General features: G+C 44.8%; 1 protein-coding gene across 1 annotated transcript in view; it reads right to left on the bottom strand.

Moving 5' to 3' along the window:
- LOC137411497 (chromosome-associated kinesin KIF4A-like) overlaps positions 1 to 23831 on the bottom strand; it is a 59843-nt gene extending 36012 nt beyond the window's left edge. Inside the window, exons 1-11 of the mRNA XM_078775240.1 lie at positions 23737 to 23831; positions 6492 to 6608; positions 6157 to 6271; positions 5308 to 5495; positions 5118 to 5207; positions 4849 to 5015; positions 4494 to 4708; positions 4235 to 4410; positions 3936 to 3997; positions 955 to 1075; positions 586 to 644 (exon numbers count right to left, since the gene is read on the bottom strand). Of these exons, the coding sequence (XP_078631366.1) occupies positions 586 to 644; positions 955 to 1075; positions 3936 to 3997; positions 4235 to 4410; positions 4494 to 4708; positions 4849 to 5015; positions 5118 to 5207; positions 5308 to 5495; positions 6157 to 6271; positions 6492 to 6605 (1307 nt within the window). The 5' untranslated portion in view covers positions 6606 to 6608; positions 23737 to 23831. The remainder of the gene's footprint in view (positions 1 to 585; positions 645 to 954; positions 1076 to 3935; positions 3998 to 4234; positions 4411 to 4493; positions 4709 to 4848; positions 5016 to 5117; positions 5208 to 5307; positions 5496 to 6156; positions 6272 to 6491; positions 6609 to 23736) is intronic.
- Between the last annotated feature and the right edge of the window lie 1478 nt (positions 23832 to 25309).

Genomic DNA, 25309 nt, shown 5'->3' with positions numbered 1-25309 from the left:
TACCGCGACACCTCAAAAAATGTTACCTACTCAGCTCTATCTGCTCTACATATGCATATGCCATGCTTTAACAAAAAGGCATAGAGAGTGGCCAATTTGAGGCACAAAGTGCATGTAGCACGATATAAATGTTCATAAACTAAGTGCATCTTGATGAATAATTTATTTTTTTTTAAACACCTTTCGAGGCCATTTTTCCCCGCAAAGCGGGGGTTGACCTTTTTCGGGCACCGTGGTTGTTGTTGTTGGTCCCCTTTTTGAAGCAATGTTTTACGGCCGGATGCCCTTCCTGCCGCCAACCCTGTTTGTCGCCTTTTATGACACACAAGGAATTACCAGTGAACTGGTACTCGATTAGCCGACCTCGGAAGGATGACAGGCTGAGTCAACCCCCCTGGCGTTAATTCAGCGATCGACCGGGATTCGAACCCAGGATCCGAGGATCCTAAGCTGGCACCCTAGCCGCGAAGCCAACACCAGGCTGAATCTACAGTACTAATTGGGGGTGGAGAGGGGAAGAAAAAAAAATGAAACAAAAACACAACACGATTAATGTGCAAGTATGCAGGTTGATGAATGACATACCCTTCATGCTGTTTCACATCCTGGATAGATTTCTGAACTTTCTCTTTCTGCATCTCCAGCTAAAAGTAGATTACAAAGAAAATGTTTAATTGGAGAAAAAAGAAAAAAAAAAAGAAAAAAAAAGTGTGTATATATTATATATATATATATACACATATATATATATATATACACATTTGGAGGGGAGGGGACGAAGAAGAAGAAGAAAAAGAAAAACCACAAAAAAAAACCACAATCAATGTTATTGTAAAGTGGTAAAGGCAGTTATGGGTGAAGACTCATTCAAGGGTGAATCAGTATTCCACAACAATGTGGAGGTATGAAGCTGCACAACAACCAGCCATGCCTTGGCTTTTTTTGTTGACGTACCAATACAACTTTCTCGCTCAGTTGAGAAGTTTGGCGTACCAGGCGATCAACATGCTTTCGTAGGTCGACATTGCGCTCAGTGAGCTCAGTGAGCTGTTGCTCTCGCTCTTCATTTCCACGACTACATTTCCACACAAACAATGCCAGCAACAAATTAATACATTAACACGGAAATGGAGATTACGGTTCAGTTCCGGAACCAGAAGAAGTGGAGATAGAGAGAAAATTTTTATATATGAATGAATGAATGAATGATCGTTTTAAGGCCATTTTTCCCCGCTAGAACGGGAGTTAGCCTTGCGGGCCCCAAGACAATCATGGTTCCCTGTTTGAGGCAATGTTTTTATGGCCGGATGCCCTTCCTGACACCAACCCTTGGTCACCTCTTACGATGCGCAGGGATACGGTGTACCTATTCTAAATCGGCCATTTGGGGTAACAAAACTAGAAGAAAAAAAAAAATCAAAAAAAAAAAACCGGTTTGCATACTCTTGCCAGGACGTGTTTTCAGTGGTTAAGGCTTTTGTGTTAAAACAAATAATGCGACGGCCAAACCATGTGACCGATGACATTGTTTTGTTTTTTTTTCCCTCGAATTTATCCCGAGATGACGCTCAATAAATTTCATCTTGATCGGATGAAATTTTGTACTTGTCGAATGACGTCATAATGTAGGCACATATGACGTCATTAATATTTTATTCCCCATGGAGTTTACAATGAGCCATATCTCAATTTTTTTCTATGCAGTGCTTTCGGAGATAGAGGTGCAAAATTTTTCGTTTTTTCCCCCAAAACTGCGCCCATACCACGTGACCTATGACGTCATAATTATCATTTAAAAAATTCTACAGATCGAGTTGCGCCCATGATGAAAATGTCCTGTCAATCGGACCAACGGTTGCAGGGAAAATCATATTTATTCTGTGCGGACAAACGGAATCAAATGCAATATCCTCCTCTGGCGAGGGTAAAAATGTGTAGTCTGGTGGAGTCAAAAAGTGTAGCCCCTTCTGCATACGGAAAAATATTCAAATGCAATAAGTTTTATTCCTGACAGAAAATTGACTCAATGTGCAAGTGCAGTGATATTTCCACCCCACTCGCCACCAAGGGGAACACATGACATGACTCTTGACTGCCCAAAACAAAGATGCACGATTTCACGTTTTCTTCATATAATCCAAGTATTAATTTGCAATTGGTCACCGGCTTTGACACCAATACAAATTTTTTATTATGGACCCTAGGCATCAAAAAGCTAAAGATATCGAACAAAGTTTCAAATGGAGCACCTCATCATCATTGGAGCATTTCAATTGCATTCGATGTGGCAATAAATGTGAATAGTTTCTCCCAGCTAGCCGGCTCAATGACAAAAGATGCCATTTGCACTTTTTCCGCTTTCATCCCTACCCGGTTTGGAATCTCATGCCGGCACGGGCAACTTGCTAGTTTAAGAATTGAAAGTTATTGGTGACGTTGACCTTGATGATGCGTAAATAATGTGGTACAGCAAATTTTGGGGGAATTTGGCCCAGGGGGTAGGAAACGTACAAGGAACAACAACATAAACAAATAAAAACATACATTTCTATTTCTGTCTGATTGTCTGGGAAGGGAGTTTGGTCTAATCTGTAAATCAGCAAACCTGGCATTTTTGCAGTTATGGAAAACAGACCGGGGAGTTTCATTCAATACACAAGAAACCTGTGGTTAGATATTTCTTTACAATGTGTGCTTCGTCAAGTCTCATCCCTTCGTAACAGGGGATGGGGAAATTGTGTTGTGTGGGTTTACCAGGCTCTTTCCCTCTGTAATCTCCCACTCTCCATCCATCAATCCATCCACCAAGTGTCAACCCCAATTCCTCACCCTTTGCCTCCTAAACTTCCCTTCAAATATCCAACCATGAACTCAAACCCCATACTGGCTTAAAAACCCCTCTATTTAATCCATTTCTATCCCTTCAATCCTCAATCCATTTCAATCCTCTTTCCCTTCCTCCCCTTGCACTTTCCCCCAGCACAAACCAAATATTACACCATAAAACATCACAAACAAAGCCAGTTCTGCACTGCAAGGGAAGGAAAGCTGAAGGGCCACGAGGAAGCCACATGGCGAGTGGGTGGGGCTGCCCGGTCACCGACGGTGCCTGTGTTCCAATGAAGACGTGGCACGAGCGAGCAACTAACATCCTTTGCTATGCCATGCTTGAAGCCCAATATAAGTCGGTGCCCACTAATATGCAAAGATGCAGAACGAGCGATCAAGCGATCTAGCTGGCTGAAGCCTAGCTGCGTAGTGCGAGCGAGGGGCCAACCCAAAGCTGAACCTCCTCTCGAACGATTGTGGAGTGCCCGTCTTGTGTTCTAGTGCAAATAAGATTGTGCAAGGGGATCTTTTACGCTCCAAGGGTAAATTGCTTTCTTCTGTGTCTTTGCCTACCCATAAATACTTGATGTTCTTGTAAATAGTGCTTTGCATTAGTAAACTGCTTCAAACCTTCCCGGTTGTCTTTTCCTTCATTTTTTCAGCTTTGCGTGAACATAATAGCCCCATTAATTTGCTCCATCAGGTAGCAGACTCCCACCCAGGGTTTAGCTCGGCCGCACGTAACCGGTTGTGTGTGTGACAAGAACGAATTGATTAAATTTCCGAAGGTCTGAATGCGGATATGAAAGAAACAAAAAAAAAAATTTAAGCGGTTCTTTGCCATTGAGTGATAGGGCCAAAAACAATATATAGGAAGACATCTCAAAAGGTTGTGGACGAGTTATGACAAAACTTGGTGGATGAGTTGGGTAGGAGAAAAGAACAAACAGATTAGATTTTAGTTCAGGTCTGAATCCAGATCTGGCCAAGTGAGATACAAAACGTAACCTGTTCAGCCTGGTGGAGGTATGTGCTCTACCGAGTGCCGTTCAAGTTAAGCATGTAACTACCATGTGTAATAAAGCAATGAAAAAAAAAAAGTGTACCTGAGCTGCTCCGGTGCCCTTCCACCTGTCGCTTGCAAAAGTTGTACCCTCAGCTGCTGTACCTGCATGTGGTACAATAAAAATATATATATACAGTATATATATATATATAAATTGGGAGGGGGTTGAGGGGGAGGAAGGGGAGGAGGTAAGACATGGTTTTCCACATTCAATTTTAAGTTTACAGAAGGTACCAAGCTTTCATATCCTTGTAGGATACAATGCTTTGCTCAAGCATTGGTAATATAGTTAAGAAAAATTAATTCCACCATCTACAGAAAACAAGAAGAAGCCCTCACTTGCTGTTTCAGGGCCAGCATCTCCGCAGCCTGAGGATCACGGTTCACAATTGGCTTGTTTTTTATCTTGCGTGCACGGTCTGCATAGCGAAGAGTGTTCACGGTTTCCTCAAGGTGGGCATCAGCTGGACTGATACATGCCACCATCAATGTGTGACTGTTGCCACCAAGGGAATCTGTGGGTGAAGTGCAGCCAGTGAGAAAACAGAGTTGGTATAATGAGACTGCATAATGTGGGTCCAATCGGCCATCACCTTACCTTGCAACATGCGCGTCAGCTTTGAGTCACGGTAAGGAATGTGGTTCTTCCTTCCCGAATCCTCTCCAAGGGCACTGATAACATTTCCCAAGCAAAGAAGACCACGGTTGATGTTGATTCCCTCTTTGAGACGATCACCCTCCGCTTTAGTCTTCTTTTGACGTTCTGACCCAGCGAGGTCTACCAAATGAAACTTGCCACAACAGTAGCTGTCACTTTCATGCCCAATAAGGTTTGAAAGCAAGGGAAAGGTACAAAAGGTTAACGACATGTCAGTCATTATAGTAGCCATTTGGGGTAATGCCTTTTACCTTTCCTCAGTCACATGACAAAATGTTCCGACATTGCCCCTCACCGTTGTTCTCCACGCTTTTGTTCCATGGAGATTGTGAATATTGCATGCGAGCGGGATGACTGTGCATTCATCGCCGTTGAACCCACAGATCGAGCTGAATTCCCCAGCTCCAAGCATCTCACCATCTCCTCAGCAGTGCAAACAATTTTCTCTGTCAAACCGGCTACCTGGGGACGTTATTACAATTTTAAATAGTCGAAGAAAACAGCCATCGTGATACACTGCAGGCATAAAAACATCTCATTTCAGCAATCCAAATCCACACTTGCCTTTAGGCCCTCTTTGGCATCTTCTCTGATGCTCAACACTAGATGTTCTTTTGAGTTGTGGAGCAAATCGATGATCTCTTCATTGTAAATCTGCAAAATAAATTAATAAAATAAAAAGGAAATCTCAAGTTGCAAAGTCACAGAAAACAAAATTTCACACCCACAAAACAATCTCAACATTTTCAGTTACCTCGAGGTAGGAAACTTTGAGCACAAATTCGATCTCGGATCTTTGAGATATACCATCAAAGAGATGGTGTATGACCCGGGGAATAACTCCAACTTCATAATCATCCTGATTGGTTGTGTAAGTTCCCCCCATGGTGAATGTTTTACCTGAGCCAGTTTGACCATATGCCAGGACTGTGGCATTGTAACCTAAAAAAAAAAAAAAAAAAAAAATTCTCAACTTCAGCAGCAATACATTTTCTTTCCAAAAGGATGGCAATGAGTCAATGAAGAATATTTGATTTATCAATTCCCTTTTCCTGGTTAGGCCTTCTCCTCAGAGCTCTATCAGCACTCGAAGTGCAATGCTGTCATCAAAATAAAATATCTTAAGGATGGGTTTAACAAAACCGAAATTGTCCTCGTTTCTGACTTGGGACAATCAAGATCAGATTCAATCACTCTGTAGTTGCATGTTCAGAAAACACTGAAATGTATTCTTTGAGATGTACCATACACTGTTAAACAGCATCAATGATGCCAGAATAGTTTCTTGGCAAGGATTATACTGGGTTGGTTTCCATTGCCTTCAGTGGTAGTTAGGGCAGGAATTTCGCAATTTGGTCATGGTGCATCGATAGATCACCTACTCTTTGCAAAAAGAGGAACAAACTAGGAAGCATGTGAAAAAGTAAAGCTCGTCCACATCCATTTGTATTCAGCAGTCTGCTTCTTCTGTATGCTCAAAATAACGAAAACAGTTTTTTTTAACCATACAAAATGAAAATTGATTTATACAGCCTTGACTTTTGACCTTTATAAATAAATGAGTTTATAAAAATAAAAAAAATAAAAAAAGGAAAACAATTACCATTGAAAATACCACGAAGCAGAGGAGCAACAGTAGCATTGAACACCTCTTCCTGCTCAGTTGCAGGGTCAAACGTGTAATCAAATGTGAACGCCTTCTCCGTACCGACAATAATCTGGAGAGAACAGAAGAATACATATCGGGAGATTATCAACACCAAATTATATTTCAATACGAGGACACTTAAACAACTAGGAAATATAATTAGATGCAAATGCATCAATGGATATTGGATGCCCACATTACGGCATCCCACGAATGTTTGATCCCATTTAAAGGACAAATGAAGAACTAGAGTGAAGTCGATGACGAGCCATCGCAAAATATGCATTTACCTGTGGCTCCCCAGGTACAAAGGATATGCACGTCTTGCATCCTTCAGCCAACTCTCGAGGAACAAGAGGCCGGCAACGGATGGCCACACGAACTGGAATCACTTTCTCTTCCATCACCGAAAGCACAAATCAACCAATAGAACCCTTCCAAAAACATGAAAATGCTCTAATCAGCCAAAAAACATCACACAAACAACCTCTTTAAAAATAACAATAAAGCAAATAAGGAATTCCCAATCAGGTTATGGTGGCTGAAGCATCGATGCCAAATGCGCAGAAATTGAAATCAAAGAAGAACATGACCAAGATGACAGTGAGCAAACAGGCAATTTGACCTTTAAGTCTTGTGCTAAACAATCTGGTGCATCCGATGATGCAATCCATGCAGTATTCAACAGTACAGTACATTATATTATAGTATAGCATCACAGACCATGAGGAACACTCGCCGTATCTAGGAAAGCCCACAGCGATTTAACAAATGTCCTTCGCAGTGACTATTTATTGTGCATCCTGAACTTTATACAAAGACACGAAGTTGCTTTTTTTTTTGGCATCGAGCCAAAAGCTTGATATTGTTGGGCTTCAGTTACATGTTGGGCTTGATATTGCACCATCCCTACAAAGAGAGTACGAGCGTACTGATATACTGTGCGTATCAAAAAAAAGGTAATCTGAATTCAAGGGGTTAATATGCAAAGGTTATTTAGTTTGACAATTTACATGTGGTTTACCAATTATGAGGAGATACTCGGATTTCCATTGATGCCATTGACGCCTTTCATGCATCATTGCTGTCACACATGACCGAGTACATGTTCATTGAAAATGACAAGTTCAAATCGCATTTTTATAAGTTTGGCTAATCGGTGCAAGACAGTTTGAAATGGACGCATTACTTGACGACTGCCAAGTTGATTATGTAAAATTGTTAAGCTGGTCTGGTAATCGGCGGTTGCGTCATCCTTTGTTTAAGATTGGTATTTAAGATGGGCCTACAGTGTATGGGTTTAGAGAGTCTGAGTCATTGAAAAGATGGTTCAACTTACGACTGAACAGCGATCCGTCATGGTTACAACCTTTCACCAAACTGGAAGTTTGCAGCGAACTTGTGATGCGTTCAGGGAACGTTTCCCAGAACATGAGCCTCCAGCCGCTAAAACCATCTGGGCGAATGTTAGAAAATACCAAGAGCATGGCACTAGCCTCAACCGCAACAAGGAGAATTTTGGTAGGAGGCGCACTGGGCGATCGGAAATGAACATTGCAGCAGTAAGGCAGCAAGTTTTGGAGCATCATAGGGATACCCACGCAAGACAAAATGGGACGGGATTGCCTTCGGCAACATTCAACCGAATCGCAAGACTGGACCTCCACCAACATCCATATCGGATTCACATCCAGCATAAACTTTTGCCAGGAGGCTGGTGCTTGCCAGATGGTTGATAGCATGTTGCGAAGCAGATGTCAATTTCCTGCGGTATCTCGTTATCGGTGACGAAGCTGCTTTCGCCTTGGACGGCAAGGTCAATACTCATAATGTTCTTGAATATGCACCGACAGGACAACCGCCGGAATTTAATTTTGACACCAACATGAATCGACAAAAGTGGACTGTTTATTTGGGCCTTCGTGGAAGTGGTCAGGTGATCGGACCATTTTTCTTTCAAAGGAATGTCAATGGTATCAGGTATCTGCAGATGATCAATGATGAAGTTTTACCGCAGCTAGAGGAGAACTTTGAGCGACATCGTAGTCTTCAGATATCTCTGGTGGGCCCAAGACGGCACCCCAGCACATCATCTTATCGCTGTCCAAGATCGACTGAGGGAACTCTTTGGAGACCGAGTCATCGCCCTCAACCATGCAGTGGAATGGCTGCCAAGATCACCTGACCTCACACCATGTGATTATTTCCTTTGGGGACATTTAAAGAACAAGGTGTTCATAACTCTTCCCCGTGATCTTAACGAATTGCAGGGCCGTATTTGACATGAAGTGGATGCTTTGCGCAACGACCCAGCTATGGTGAGACGAGCAGTTCAGGGCATGCTCCGCCGCTATGAGCTTTGTGTTGAAAGGGGAGGTGGACATGAAGGTGTGGGTGCATAAAGGTCAATCATTCCTGAGAAAAGTTCACATCTGACGTTCATTTTGCACCAATTATCCTGACTTGCATTGATTAGCCAAACTTGTAAAAATGCGATTTGAACTTGTCATTTTCAATGATCATGTACTCGGTCATGTATGACAGCAATGATGCATGGAAGGTATCAATGGAAAGCTGAGGATCTCCTATTAATTAGTAAACCACATGTAAATTGTCAAAATAAATAACCTTTACATATTAACCCTTTTAATTCGGATTACCTTTTTTTTGATACGCACTGTATATATATATATATTGTTGTGGATATGAGAAGTTTTTTTTTTGTTGTTGTTGTAGTGTAAATTGTTGTAAAGATCACCCTTTGTAAATGTCATGATCCTTGTAAATACCTCTGTAGTGTAAAGGTCAAAGGGCGTCTCGGTAGTTATTCCATAAACACCACATTGCAGGACCGAATAAAACCCTTGTTCAGTAGCTTATATCTTATTATGTGTCTTCGGGTAAGGCTGTGTCTCCCATTAATTTAAATACTCCATTGCACCAAGTGAAATAAGAGTAGATCCCCTTTCATTTCATTTCAATGGCCAACTGCATTTTGGGCGGTTTTCTTCAACCACCATTGGCCACGAGGCAGGGTTGGGGAAGAAAGGCGGGTCCCCACCTCGTCAGAGAGGGGAGGAGTGGCCCGGCCCCGAACAACCAACCAAGCACGAGGGGTTTGGTTTGAGAGGGCGGAGGAAGAGCGATCGGGGAGGTTCGCAAAGGTTCAAGGGTGGGGCGATATATAGCCCATGAGAGACGCCCCCAAGAGAGATGAGTCCAAGGAAAGAGCTGGGTCGTCAGAACAGAGCGCGTAGAGAGGTCCATGACAAGAGCTGAGTTGGTCGTCAGGGGTGGTCAGTGGTTGCGTTGTGGTTGCGTTGAGTTGTCGGTGGAGAAAGAGTGGTTGGACCAAGAAAGAGAGAGGAGAGAACCCGTCACGCCAGACCCCCCCACCAGCGCGTCGGCTCCACCAAGCAGCCCCGACCCGTGATCCCGCGCACATGACAGGCTCGGTGGCATCAGCGGCCGTCGAGGTCCAGCCAGCTCCGTGCCGTCCTCCCCCCTCCAGTCACACACCTCCTTCCAGCAATCCACTCTGCAATTCCCCACGTGAGTCAGTGTCTTTGTTTGTTCTGTCCTGGGTAGTAAGTAAGCCTGTTAGATAAGCTAGTATTTTCCCTGTGTCTCTAAAAGCTTCTGTATATTATTTTATTATCTTTCCTTCTCCTTGGTTATTTTGAGCCTGTAAATAGTAATAAATAGTAATCGTATTTCAAACCTTTCTTTGCCTTCGTCTTCCTTTTCTTCACATCCGTGTCATCTTAGTCTTTTCCCGATTGAATAGCGGTGGCGCGATACGGCCAACGTTTGGGTAAATCGGGTTTAGTCAGGGAACAACTGTTCGGCCGCGGTTATACCTCCGCTCGGTAAAAATAACATCCTAATCTGCGGACCACAACAATATTTATATATACTAGGGCATGCCCGTACTATATATATATCTAAAAGTATATCCCCCCCCTCTATTTACATGAAATGGTTTGGTCCATTCGCAAAGCCAAAGCGAACGGCTTGCGAGTACGGTGACAATTCCCCCCCCCCCCCCCCCTTCTATTTACATGAAATGGTTTGGTCCAAAGCGAACAGCTTGCGAGTACGGTGACAACCCCCCCCCTCTATTTACATGAAATGGTTTGGTCCAAAGCGAACGGCTTGCGAGTACGGTGACAATCCCCCCCCCCCTCTATTTACATGAAATGGTTTGGTCCAAAGCTAACGGCTTGCGGAGTTTGGTAAAGAAATCGCCATCGCGTGCACAAATGCGCAGGAAAGCGAAAGAATCGCAAATTAGTTTTAATTAGTTTTAAAACATAGTTTAACGCCCGAGCGAGTTTAACGCAATCGCAAATCGCATCGCAAAGCGAAAGAATCGCAAATTAGTTTTAATTAGTTTTAAAACATAGTTTAACGCCAACATAGCGCCAACATAGTTTGCCGACGGGAAATAAATGAATACGCTCTCAAATGTGCCATCCGAGGCAGAGTCTGTTCGCCACGTTCGGCACACGTGATAGCTCGCTGCTCTGATTGGTTGAATCGTTTTTTGGACATAGCTCGGTAACTACTTCTGCGATTAATTTAAAACCTTGAAAAGGCACATCCTCGGGTCCCCAGCAATATACCTGGCAAGTTTCAAGTATATCGGACCGGTAGTTGTCGAGAAACAGCGGTCACAGACAAACATACAAACATACATACATACAAACATACACACAGAGATTAGTGGAATTATATATACGAGGGCATTGCCCGTACGTGGGTGCCCGTTCCTTGCCAAAAAAAAAAAAAAACGCTACCCGTACGCTCTACCCCGCCCGTACGCCCGTAAACAAAAAAAACAACGCTCTTCGCTTCCGCCCTTCGCTCTGACTGAATTGGGAGAAATAATGCGCATAAGAAATCGAATTACGTACCGTAATGGCGGTCAGCTCGTAACGCGCTCAGCTCCGCTCGTCTCACATCGGCCACGCCTACGCAACAAAGCGTTCTGTGATTGGCTGCCGGAAAGCGTGCTGCCGGACAGTCTTCACTGTCCGGAAGTTCGCAAATCGCAGTTACGATGAATCGTTTTAATTTAATCGCAGTTTGAATTCGTTTTAAAACATAGTTTAACGGCAACATAGTTTTCCAACGTGAAATAAATGAATACGCTGTCAAATATGCCGTCCGAGGCAGAGTCTGATCGCCACGTTCGGCACACGTGATAGCTCGCTGCTCTCTGATTGGTTGAATCGTTTTTTGGACATAGCTCGGTAAGTAATTGTCCGATTAATATGAAACCTTGAAAAGGCACATCCTCGGGTCCCCAGCAATATACCTGGCAAGTTAAAAGTATATCGGACCCGTGGTTGTCGAGAAACAGCGGTCACAGACACACAGACACACAGACACACAGAGATTACTGGAATTATAGATATATATATATATATATATATATATATATATATATATATATATATATATATATATATATATATATATATATATATATATAGTTGCGGTTCTGAAAATGTACATATTTGATTAATAAAGGTTAAAGGTTTTGCCCCAATAGTTAGTCCACATGCAACACGGTCACCTTAGAACATTAGTTATTTCTTAGTATATGTGAGATAAGGCCATTTCCAATAGTGACATCTACGTTGTGTAAAACAAATAAGAATAGGCTCCTTCCATTGTGCCTCCACCCTCCAAATTCCACCTCGTTGGGCAGAATCCATCCCGCGCCCCATTTGACAACTCGCAGTTTATTACGCTTGGGATGCTCGCAGTTTGTTACGCTTTGGCTACCAGCAGCGTTTGCTGCTCTTGGTTCGCTGATTTGCTGGAACTAGCCCAATGCCACGAGGTAAGGCCTGGAAAAGGGGCGGAGCGCAAGGGTGGGGGTGTGGCCACGTCAAGCAGACATCAAGGGCGGAGCCGGTAAGACCCCAACAACCAACCAGGGCTCGAGTGGGCATGACTAAGGGGCGTGGTGAGAACGTGGCTGGGAGATTCGAGAGGGTTCGCTAAGCGGCGCTATATAACCGCGAGCACAAAGCCCTTCCACAGGACTGACAGAGGACTCGCAAGTGGAGAGCGTGATAAAAGGACTGTGCGGAAAGGAGGACTGTGTGGAAAGGAGGACTGAGCGAGCTGGTATTAAGAGGACTTATGCGGTTTATGAGCACTTGAGGATTTCACACATTACCAAGGACTGGAGAGTATAAGCGCTTTGTGAAAGGATTGTCACGTTTGGCATTGATTGCAAGAACTCGCTGTGGGTTTGGCTTTGGGCTTGCTGAGACCGCCAGTATAACCGCCTGGTCGGTTCGTTTATCAAGTACGTGGCCGTGAGCCGTGGAATAACCGCCCAGCCTAGCTCAACTTTCCCATATAATTGTCCGATCCGCGCCAACGACACGCGGAGAGCTTGCCTGCTGTCTACCATCTCCTTCGTGGTACGAGTCGGGGACCGGAGCGAGCTGTGGACGCCATCTGTGGACCCTCAACCCGACCATCTACAACCCCCGTGTGAGTCAGTGCGAACGGGCCCATGTCCAGGGATAGGTTAAGACTGTTACAAGGCTGCCCTGTGTATCTGCTTCCTCTTCTTCACTGTACATTGCTTGTCCTTCTTCATTGTACAAAGTGTAATAAATTACTTGTTCTTCCTGTTTCCTCTTAATTCGACCGTTTTAGTGATTTCTCCATTGGGTAAACGTGGCACGATTAGGAACCGCTCCAATCGGGTTAGTTCCTCTTAACGGCCCGCCCACTAAAACCGTGGTTCGGGTGGGGTTATTTCCTTGCTTCCTGGGAGGCGCTGGTAATTAGGCACTAGGACTAATTCGACCTACCACCCTATTCAGCGCTGACCGGAAGGCACGTGATAGCCCCGGATCGCGTCGGCTAGATAAAAGACAAGGGGATTCATCCCCCCTTGGTAAGGGGAAGGCCGACGTTTTGAGATCCGCAACATTATAATATATGTATATATATATATATATATATCAGTGGAACCTCGACTTACGAGTGCCCCAACTTACGAGTTTTTCGAGATACGAGCCGTCACTCTGGCAGTTTATTGCTTTGAGATGCGAGCCGAGATTCGAGTTACGAGCTTTCGCCACCCGGTCACGTGGTTATCTTGCCGTGCACGTACAGTATCTCCGGCGCAAAACGGCTCTCAGGGTCAAACTCGGTATCGTTTTGAGCGCACGGTTCAGACCTTCAAGAAAAAGTTTATTTTGTAAAAATCGAGCCACGCGTTCAAAAGATATGACTGGTTTTGTTCGCCGGCACGTCGGCGCTCGAATCGGCTCGCGGTAAAATCCAACACGTCCTTTGTCGGGTCCGTCTGAACCAACCACGGGGCCTAGAAGGCTGGGACTGGTCTCAAAAGTTAGGTCTGGATCATATCTCGAAACGCTGGAAGCTGCACCTCTCTGTGATAATCTTGTGGACCATGACAAGAGATCGTGCGACACGTGGTTATCTTGCCGTGCACGTACAGTATCTCTGTCGTAGTATAGCGCTGCATTTTAGTTTTCGCATTTCGGTTATTTTGAGTTTACGCAAAACGGCTCTCTCAGGGTCAAACTCGGTATCGTTTTGAGCGCACGGTTCAGACCTTCAAGAAAAAGTTTATTTTGTAAAAATCGAGCCACGCGTTCAAAAGATATGACTGGTTTTGTTCGCCGGCACGTCGGCGCTCGAATCGGCTCGCGGTAAAATCCAACACGTCCTTTGTCGGGTCCGTCTGAACCAACCACGGGGCCTAGAAGGCTGGGACTGGTCTCAAAAGTTAGGTCTGGATCATATCTCGAAACGCTGGAAGCTGCACCTCTCTGTGATAATCTTGTGGACCATGACAAGAGATCGTGCGACACGTGGTTATCTTGCCGTGCACGTACAGTATCTCTGTCGTAGTATAGCGCTGCATTTTAGTTTTCGCATTTCGGTTATTTTGAGTTTACGCAAAACGGCTCTCTCAGGGTCAAACTCGGTATCGTTTTGAGCGCACGGTTCAGCCCTTCAAGAAAACGTTTATTTTGTAAATATCGAGCCACGCGTTCAAAAGATATGACTGGTTTTGTTCGCCGGCACGTCGGTGCTCGAATCGGCTCGCGGTAAAATCCAACACGTCCTTTGTCGGGTCCGTCTGAGACAACCACCGGGCCTAGAACGCTGGGACCGGTCTCGTTGGATAGGCCTGGATCAGATCTCGAAACGCTGGAAGCTGCACCTCTCTGTGATAATCTTGTGGACCATGACAAGAGATCGTGCGACACGTGGTTATCTTGCCGTGCAAGTACAGTATCTCTGCCGTCAACTTGTTCAGAGTGCCGGCGATAGCTCGCCTTCTCTTTGTGGAAAACACGGTGAGATCCTTAACATCCAACAACTAATGGGACGCAAACGGGGCGCCCAGTTTAGCGGTACACACATTGATGAATCACCCTGCCTGTGATTCACCCATGACAGGTTATAGCTGGGTCGGGATTCAAACCCAGGCTGGACAGTTTAGACTTGAGTCAAGTGTGCGTACCTCCAGTCCAGGCCATCCTGCCAGCTTGTATGCTGCATACAGGTGAAATATAAAGCACGAGATATTTTTATATATACTGTATATTTAAAAAAAAAATTGGTGTGGTTTTTGGCGGGCTGGAACGGATTAATAGCATTTCAATGGGGAAATTTGATTTGAGAAACGAGCAATTTGAGTTACGAGCTCGGTCACAGAACGAATTAAACTCGTAAGTCAAGGTTCCACTGTATATATATATATATATATATATATATATATATATATATATATATATATATATATATATATATATATATATAGTTGCGGATATGAGATTGGCATCCATCCATATCCGCTTGTAAATATTCCCCTATTTCCTCCATACTTCCCAACTATCCCCAATCCCCCATTCCCTAGTCCCATTTTCTGTAAACAACACTCTGTAGACCCGACCTCCCCCTATTTCCCCCATTAAATGTCGCATCCAGGTCCACCGCATCTCACGTAGACAACTATAGGACATCTTGCTAGTTATTCTTAGTCTATGTCAGTTAAGGACTCGTTTCCATTAATTCTGACTTCGTTGCACCAGAATGTGATTGTATGGCACCGTTAGGAAGTTTAGGACCTCCCAATACCTCCCCGCAGCTCTTCCTCACGGTTCAGCAACAACAACAACAACAACAACAACAACAACGGCGGCGGCGCGGGGAGTGCGCGTCCTCACTCCGGCTTGGTTGGTGGGGGGTGTTGGGAGGGCACCAAGCCTTTCCAACGAGCCGCCATCGGACATGTGCTCGACGGGGTTACCAAGTAGGGGCTCGCTGTCAGCTCCTCGTCAGGGGCGGAGCCCGGTAACCCCCGCACCCAATAGAAGCGGCGGACCGATCCCATCTGGGGCGGAGCCAACGAGCCGAGGGCGTGTCACTCCCCGCTGAGCATGCGCAGGAAGAGGGAGGTGACGTAAGATGCGCCCTCAGCTTGGAGAGAGAAGGACGCCACCTCCGAGCGCTGCAATACCTCCCCGCATCTCTGGACCGGACCGTGTTTGATTCTGCCCCCGAGCCAAGGTGCACCTTGTGCTATCGACTGCCTGTCCTTCCCTGCCATCAATCCCTGTGTAAGTCAGTCTTGTTCCGTTTGTCTGTGGTCTGTCTGGGATAGATAAGGTTGTGTCTAAGTGCCTATCCCTTCTGTGTCTTTACCTCATTGCCTTGTAATCTACCCCTTTTCTCCCCCACTAATTATATCCTCCTCCGGAGGTCTTGAGAACTGTACCCCTTGCGTCGTTTCATTTATCCCAGTCGTTGTGTCCTTTCCTTCATTGATTTAGCGTAGCGCGATTTGGCCAACGTTCGAGTGGAATCGGGTGAGTTGGGGGTAATCGGGTAAACTGTGCGAACACGGCGGCCATTCCGCTCGGCCCATCATAACATCTGAAGCCATGTCCGTAACAATATATATATATAGTTGCGGATATGAGGATTGCATTTTTTTTTGATTGTGTGTATTGTAGTGGTAAATTGTTGTGTAACATTGGTTGGATATGGCCCCTCCTGCCTCCAGAGTTGTGTAAAGGAAAAAAAGGGCGTCTCGGTAGTTATTCCATGAAACACCACATTGAAGGACACGATAAAACCCTTGTTCAGTAGCTTATATCTTATTATGTGTTTTAGGGTAAGGCCTTGTCTTCCATTAAAATAATACTCCATTGCACCGAATCAATTAAGAATAGCTCCCCTTCAATAATTCCATTTCCCAGCCAAACTCTCCATCTGTGGGTAAAGCAGTTCACAAGCGTGGGGTGCACACCCTCTCATTTCGCTGCGATAGTGAATGTGTGCTCCGAGCTCTGTTTGAACAGGAGGGGCGGGGGCGCCAGGGAGAGGCAAGCCCAGGGCGCGCCACGAAGGGCGGGGCTGTTCAGCCCCATGCCCAAATAAGGAAACAAGCCCGTGGCTCGCCACGAGGGGCGTGCCGTCGGCGCCATGCCCAAATAAGGAGACAAGCCCGTGGGATTACCATACAAGGTCACGAAACAGAGCACGGGGGGGGGGGGGGGGGGGAGGGCGGGACCGAAACCGAAGAGGGCGTGTCAGACCCGCGCTGAAGGTTTGGACAGAAGGGTGCGACGATCGCTGGGACAAGCTACACCAGAGATACGGCAGATGAGTCCAGGTGCGTAAGAGGGTTGGCAGTCCACCGAGAGAGAGTTCAGAGTGGCACCGGAGTTGCGTGAGAGATACGCAAAGCCTTTGACAAAGAGCCGCTTCAACCAGCCCCGTTTCAACCAGCCGAGTGAGCCTGCCGGCGTGCGCTGTAAAGCCGAATACAAGGAGCTGCCGGCTCCTCGCTTCCCGCCCGGAGTGGACCTGCTCGCTGTGCCCTGTGATCCCACCTGCTCATCCCTCCAAACGATTCCTACCCTTCCATCCATTTGCGTACGTGAGTTTGTTCTGTTCGTGCTGTCCTGGGTAGTAAACCAAGTCAGTATAAACTAGTAATTTGCACTGTGTTACCTGCTTTTTCATGTCCGCTGTAAATACCCGTGACTGCTCTTTTTGCTTATGTGTGTGTAAATAATAATAAACCCCGTTACTCTTCTGTACGTCTTCTTCTTCCTCTTTGCATTCGTCGTCTTAGTCTTTTCCCGATTGAATAGCGGTGGCGCGATACAGCCAACGTCTGGGTGAATCGGGGAACAACTGTTCGGCCGCGGTGCCTTCGCTCGGCAAACAACATCCTTAACCGCGTACCGTAACAATATATATATATATATATATATATATATATATATATATATATATATATATATATATATATATATATATATTGTTACGGCCCGCGGATAAGATGTTGTGGTTGCCGAGCGGATGGCCCCGCGGTCGTACAGTTACCCCGACTAACCCGATTCCCGAACGTTGGCCGGATCGCGCCACAGATATTCAATCGGGAAAAGACTAAGGCGACACGGATGTGAAGAAGAAGCAGACAAAAAGGTTGGAAATACGAATCTAATTTATTTACTATTTACAGGCTCAAAATAACCAAGGAGAAGGAAAGATAAGAATATAATATACAGAAGATTTTAGAGACAGTGAAAATCGCTAGCTTATACAAACTTAATTAAATACCCAAGACAGAACAAACGAAGACGACTCACACGGGGAATGATGATAGGAATGGCGGAGGTGGATGGCTTGGAGGGGGGAGGCCGGTCCACGGATACCGCAGCACAACCGGCGCGTTTGGCAGCCGCCGTTCCTTTTCGGTCCTGCTCAAAACGTCCGTCCAGGCCCCAAGCTGCTGTGGCTGCAGTTTCGGTGGCTCAAGCTGCTGTTGATGCAGCTGCGGTGGCTCAAGCTGCTCTCTTCAGGGATCCCTTACTCAACTCTTCTCCGTGATCTCTTCGCCGCCACTCTTGTCATGGACCTCCTTACGCAACTACTGACCACTCTTGCGCGCGCGCTTTTATAACGCCTCCGGCGATCAAGCCGCCGGCCTTCAGGACACGCCCATCGGTGTGCTCACCTCGGCCCTGGTTGGTCGCGCGACCCTCTGGCTCCGCCCATGACAGGCGGGCACGCCTTTCTTCCCCAACCTTGCCTCGTGGCCAATGGTGGTTGAAGAAAACCGCCCAAAATGCAGTTGGCCATTGAAATGAAATGAAAGGGGATCTACTCTTATTTCACTTGGTGCAATGGAGTATTTCAATTAATGGGAGACACAGCCTTACCCTAACACACATAATAAGGATATAAGCTACTGAACAAGGGTATTATAGTGTCCTTCAATGTATGCTTTATGGAATTAACTATCGGAACGCCCTTTGACCTTTATACAACAGACTGGAGGCAGGAAGGCGATATTTTACAACAATTTACTATACAATAAAAACACAATAAAAAAACACAATCCTCATATCCGCAACAATATATATATATATATATATATATATATACACACATACATACATACAGGTATATATATATATATATATATACAGTGGTACCTCGGCTTACGAGTGCCCCAACGTACGAGTTTTTCGGGATACGAGCCGTCGCTCGGGCGGTTTGTTGCTTTGGGATACGAGCCGAGATCCGATGTACGAGCTCAAAAAATTTATTTTTTTGAATTTTCCGGTTGTGGCTTCCGGTTCCGGTCACGCGGTTATCTTGCCGTGAAAGCATCTCTGCTTGGATATAAAACACGCAATCGTCGAAATACATGAGCGAGGAATCTCCTTGCTCCAGCCGGTGACGTCATCGGCGGGGATCCCCGCCTCCAGAGTGGCTGGTCACGTGACCGCCAAAGCGTGTCGCGCGTGCGGGTATAATGAGCTACACCTGTGGATCACGTGACCACGGAAGCACGCCTCGCTTGAGAGGCATGGCTTTCGGTTTGCGTTTTGCTTTATAAGGCGCGATAAATGGGCTTTTGAGTGTTAGCGGTTCATGGCGTTGACGGTTCATGGCGGTTCATGGCGGTTGACGGTTCATGACGGTTCATGGCGTTGACGGTCAAAAACCCATTACATCAATTTTACCAGGCACTGTACAGTAAGTACAGTGGACACCAAATGCACGGTGGAAGGCTAGAAGTAGAAGATCGTCCAAGACAAGTGAGAATAAGCCATACTTTGGAGGAGATGACGTCATTCGCTGGTCCGATAACCAAAGATGTGGTATAAAAAACCAGGTGAGCTAACAATGCAGCAATGAAGGAATTCGGCCAAGGCACCGGCACACAACGACCTACCTACATCGAAAGACTCAATGCCAATGGTGACAGAAGCCAAGACGGCCGGCTTAAACACCGCCGAAAGACCACGGTGTACCAACTTACGATGCAGAACATCTTGCACTTAATATGATGACAACAGGTGCCATCCTCTGACGTACCATTACAGGTACAGGTACAGTACACGTGAGCACAGAGCAAAAGTTCACTGAAACCGAGATTAAGAAAAAAGAAAAAACACCTCGTGGTCCGTGCTCGATATCCGAGTTTCAATCTTTTCAAACACATGATGCTCTCGGTCACGGTATCTCCTGCGAGCTGCTTCTCCTTCAACCACACAAACAACAACTTCTCCATATCTTCATGGATAGAGGTCCGGAGCTTTGAAATAATCGTAACGCCCTTGGCTGGCGTTATAGCCTTTATGGACTCCTTCTGCTTCAAAATCGTACATATCGTAGAAGGAGTACGATCGTACTGCCTCGCCAAGTCGACAACACGCACACCTCACCTGGCATGCTCTTCTCCTCTGCTTAATAAAACCAGTTTATTTCTTTACATTCTCTTGTATTATGTACAGTATATACGAGGTCGTGCTTGTTTATACATTATTTGTTATTTATAAAGTACATTTTTGTTATTTAAAAGCACCTAACAAAAAAAATTGGTGTTTTTTTTTTGAGGCTGGAACGGATTAATAGCATTTCAATGCATTTGAATGGGAAAATTTGCTTTGACTTACGAGCGATTTGGCTTACGAGCTCCGTCACGGAACGGATTAAACTCGTAAGCCGAGGTACCACTGTATATATATATATATATATATATATATATATATATATATATATATATATATATATATACACATATATACATACATACATACAGACCATAAACAACTTGCCAATTTAAAACTGCCAGAATCACCCGCTCCGTGAAATGGCAAATACATCCCCCTCTCCTAAGCCACCAAAAGAGGGAGGGAGGGGGGGGGGGTTAAGGGGGGGTTACCCTGGGTACTACCAACCGTAACGTGATGCAAAATATGGTGGGAGATCAGGCCAGACCGGTCTTTACCTACGCCACAGGCCCATCATGCCGATACCCATTCTATGGATGGGTGATTAGGCAAGATAAAAAAAATGAGTTGGTGATCGTCCTTTTTTCTAAAAAGTTCGGGTAGGGAGGGAGGTTTTTTTTTTTTTTTTTTTTTTTTTTTTTCCTACTTTCCATTGAGTTTTGTTGACATGGAAAAATATGAAATAAAGACTCCTTTCTCCTCAAAATGTTCAACTTGTTCTTCTGTGGCAGCTGAGTGAGCGGGAATATAGGTAGCAGGCAAGTACAAAAAGCATCATCACGGGCAGCATTCATGAGGACACTAAAAACAGTTGGTCGACTATCGGGTTCCATCCTGTGATCCGTGGCCGTGTCTGCAGCCAACACAAATTTGAGAAATGAGCCAAGAGTCTTTGTCACATCAGAAACTTTGCAAGCTGGTGAAACTTTCGTCATGTCAGTTTTACTGGGGCCGGCGAATACTTTGACAAAAGTACCGCGTGTATCGTCAGGCAATGAATGGCTCCCTATCCCCATCATACTTGCCGTCTGAGAACTCTGCATAGAAGTCCGAGATTGCAACATCCAACTCGATATTGCACGCAAACCAGTCCTTCACCGTCTTGGAAGAGCCCTCACGGGCTATTGATGCGATCACAATAGGCATTTCAAACCGATTCTATCACGAATCGATACAGATTTCAGCGGGAAAAATCTCACACAATAGCCGCCATGAATGGCTAACGTAAAATGGGTGAAGTTGCCTGAGGCACTTGCGACGCTCTGCGCAGCACGCACTGCGCATGCGGTGCAGAACGGCACCAAATTTGACTGTGAAAAGATCGTTTTTGAATGATTTTTTTCAAAATAAAAAAAGTTTCGGGTCGGGTGTGTTTCGTAGGGTCGGGCGGGGACGATCACCAACTCATTTTTTTTTTCTGGCCTTACATGATGCAAAGGGCAAGGGACAATTTTGAAGTGTGTCACACAGGAGGGGAGGGGGAGCAGACAAGGCAATGCCAGGTAGCTGTAGGTAAAGCAAATCGGGGTTTATGTTGCATTCGTAGTGGGATCAATTATATAAATCAAAAGAAGTGGTTTCAACATTGTTTGGGAATTATACGAGGTCCCATCTAGAATAGTGTGCAGTTTTGGTCACCACATCTCAGGAAGGATGACATGCTGCCATAGAGACAGTTCAGTGTAGAGTTACAAGATTGGTTCTGGGCGTAGCTAGACTCAGTTATGAGGAGCGGCTGAAGAAGACAGGGCTTTATACATTACAAAGGAGGTGGTTACGAGAAGATATGATAAAGGTTTAAGATAATGAAGGGTATAGACAAAATAAGTGCAGAAGAATTATTCAGCACAGTAGCAAATGATAGCACCAGGTGATATCGGCTGAGAGCGAAGAAGAGAATCAAGATGGTTGCAAGGCAGCCGGAATCTTTCACCCAGAGTAGTTAATGCATGGAATTATCTCCCTAGAAAGGTAGAGGCAGCAGAAACAGTAGATAGGTTTCAAATAGATAGATACCTATAAGTATTGGAGATAGTGGGAGGGGTATAAGCACATTGGCATGACTTTTAGGTAGCTCGAGTATGGATGGCCGATTGTGTGCATCTGTGTAGCATCGTCTGTGGTGGGTCTTGATGTTGTGCGTTTCTCACCCACACACAGTCTCGGCCCATCCACTCCACACACCTGGAATCATTTAGTTTTTGGATTTTTTTTTTTTTTAATATAAAATTGGTTGTGTCCATGGGGTGCAGGCATGATGGGCTAAAGGGTCTCCTAAAACTACTAAACATTTCACTTTTTTTATAAATGTAAAACTACTAAAAACTTTCGAATTTCTTTTAATATCAAAATTGAAGCAACTGTGCGGGGGTATCATGGTCTATAAACTCCATAGTTTTTTTTTTTTGTGACTTTTCTCCATTGATATACGAGGCGAAAGAAGTGAACATATAGCATGATATTTTAAAAAGGTGTGGATGAGTTGGTTTGGTTCAGTCAGGTATTCTCAACCAGCAGGTCATGACCAATCAGTGGGCCGCATGGATCATACCACCCTGAGAAGGCAGGCTGCAGCGGCATCATTTTACCTTTGAGTACGTAATATGTAAATATTCTATTTCATTTGAAATTAGTAATTGCAGCAGACATTAATTTTATTGTTATCGTTATTACCTCCGCCACCGAAGGTGGCAACTGCGCGGGGTATCATGTAACAACATTACATGTGCGGGGTATCATGTAACATTACATGTGCGGGGTATCATGTAACATTACATGTGCGGGGTATCATGTAACATTACATGTGTGGGGTATCATGTAACATTACATGTGTGGGGTATCATGTAACATTACATGTGTGGGGTATCATGTAATATTACATATTATCATATAATAACATAGAAAAAAATGTAATAATTCTCATATCCGAATCTATATTCACATCTTCACCAAAATCGATTCGTCCTCGTCACACACGCTACCTCTCTGCCTAATTACCTCCACCACCAAAGGTGGTGTGTGACAAGGCCGAATCGATTTTGGTGAAGATCTGAATATAGATTCGGATACGAGAATTACATTTTTTAAGTGATTCACCATTGGGGGAGAGGGCTAAAACAGCAGGATATCTCAAAATGTTATGAACGGATTTGGACGAAACTTGGTGGAGAGGTTGTGTGTGTGACAAGGAAGAAACGATTCGATTCTGGTGAAGATCTGAAAATGGATTCGGATACGAGAATTATTTAATTTTAAAGTGATTCTTCACCAGAGAGATTGGGCGAAAAGCGATTAATTATATAACACGATATTTAAAAAAGTTATTGACGAGTTACTGGTGGACGAGTTGGTTTGGTCACAAGGACGAGCAGATTCGATTTTGGTTCAGGGCCGAATCCAGATCCGGTTTGTCACCGTAAACTGCTCAACCAGGCGGAGGTATGCGCTCTCCAGAGTATCGATTGTATCCCAGATATATGATTTTCAAAGATGTACATACATATACAACTGCCGTATTCATTGTATAGTACTAGTCGTTGTAGTAGTACAGTAAGATAGAAAAAACGAATGCAATTTCAACAAAGCCGACAAAGAATCAACGAACAAGGTTAAAAAAAAAAAAGGTTAGCATACTTAACACCCAACAAAAAATAAACCTGGATAGCAAGCAAAAAACAAAAACAACGTATTGTTAAAACCAACCTTGCAAGGTATTTTATCAGCGATAAGCCACCACAGAGCAAGCTTACTGAGCAAAGAGCGCCAGAAACACTTTCAAAATGTCCGGGAACTCGGGAAGGTTAACCACAAATCAACCAATTATATGCGATTGCTCTTTCGAAGCAACCAATTAAACGAGAGGACGATACGTTGCGATGACGTCACATAATTGGGCGGGATTTTGTCGAAATTGGTGACATTTCATTAATTTTCCCCATAACTCTTAATATTTTTATTTCTTTTTTTATTAGACTTTGACGTAAATACTTTTTGGTTCGTCTTTGTTCCGCTTTAGTTCACGTAGTAATTGAGGCAAAAGTCAATCTGACGCTTCCCGTCTCCATCTTACCCCGCCTACTCCATCTTGCTCCTCCCTTCTCGACGCGACTCTCCTGTCGCCATCTTACTCCTACTCAATCCCGAATGAATTATTGCATGATGAATGAATAAATGTCATGAATAGTGCCATGCGTCGCGTTGGCAGCAGCGACAATATAAAAATGTTTGCCAATAACTTCAAAGAGAGAAAAGGAACTTTTAGAGAGAAAAGCACGGAGGTATATAATAAACTGGAGAGCCAATGACGGCTGTCGGCTGAAGCTAGCGGAAGTTGCTTCGCGGCCATATTGGGAAGCCGATTGTGACATTCGTCCACATCCATCAGGGCAAGTAATACAATACACCGGACTCGAACATGCAACTAAATTGGAAGTTTATTGTTCAATAGTTGTTATTTTTCCTTAGCTATCTGATGCCAATAACTGCAAATGAGGGTTGTATAAATTACAGCACTAGGTGGTTTGCCATTGCCTTCCCACTTCGCAGTAGCAGTAGGTAGGGCAGGAAGTTGTTCAGGGTCCTGGTACGAATCCCGATCCTGGTATTTCACGGGCAGGGCGACTGATCATCCTGGCGAACGTTAAGCCGGCTGTCTTGTCTGCTAGTGAAGGAGCTGGGGCTCCCACGTCGATCGGGGAATCGGAATCGGGGAATGGAAGCTGAATGACAGTTGGAAAGTGCCTGTAGCATACTTTATGATAAATGGATTGTCGGGGAAGGAACAGGCGAATTTGGTGACACAATGTCTACTAAAATTGCATGATATCGGTGCAGACAGAGGTGGTTTCCTTAACTTGCGATGGACCGTCCGCTCATTTGACAATGTTACGTGAGCTAGGTGCCGACATCACGCCGCAGAATGTGAAACCAACATTTCCCCACCCAGCAAATCCCGAAAAGAAAATTTGTGTTGTACTCGATGCATGTCACATGCTTAAACTTGCAAGAAACTGTCTTGGATCCATGAAAATGATGGAGGATGGCAACAAAAAAGTCATCGCGTGGAAATACATCCAGGCACTCTTTGATCTGCAGAAGAGGGAAGGCTTGCGTCTGGGAAATAAGCTCTCCCGGAAACACATCGAGTGGAAGAGCAATGTCATGAAGGTGGACACAGCGCTCAGACATTGAGCACTAGTGTGGCAGATGCAATTCGGTTTTGCAGGGACACTTTGCAACTATCAGAATTTCAGGGCAGTGAGGCTACCTGCCAATAC

Source organism: Myxine glutinosa, chromosome 1 (genome assembly GCF_964187855.1).
Source record: "Myxine glutinosa chromosome 1, kmMyxGlut1.1, whole genome shotgun sequence".
Classification (NCBI taxonomy): Eukaryota; Metazoa; Chordata; class Myxini; order Myxiniformes; family Myxinidae; genus Myxine; species Myxine glutinosa.
This window is presented reverse-complemented; position numbering and strand designations above follow the sequence as displayed.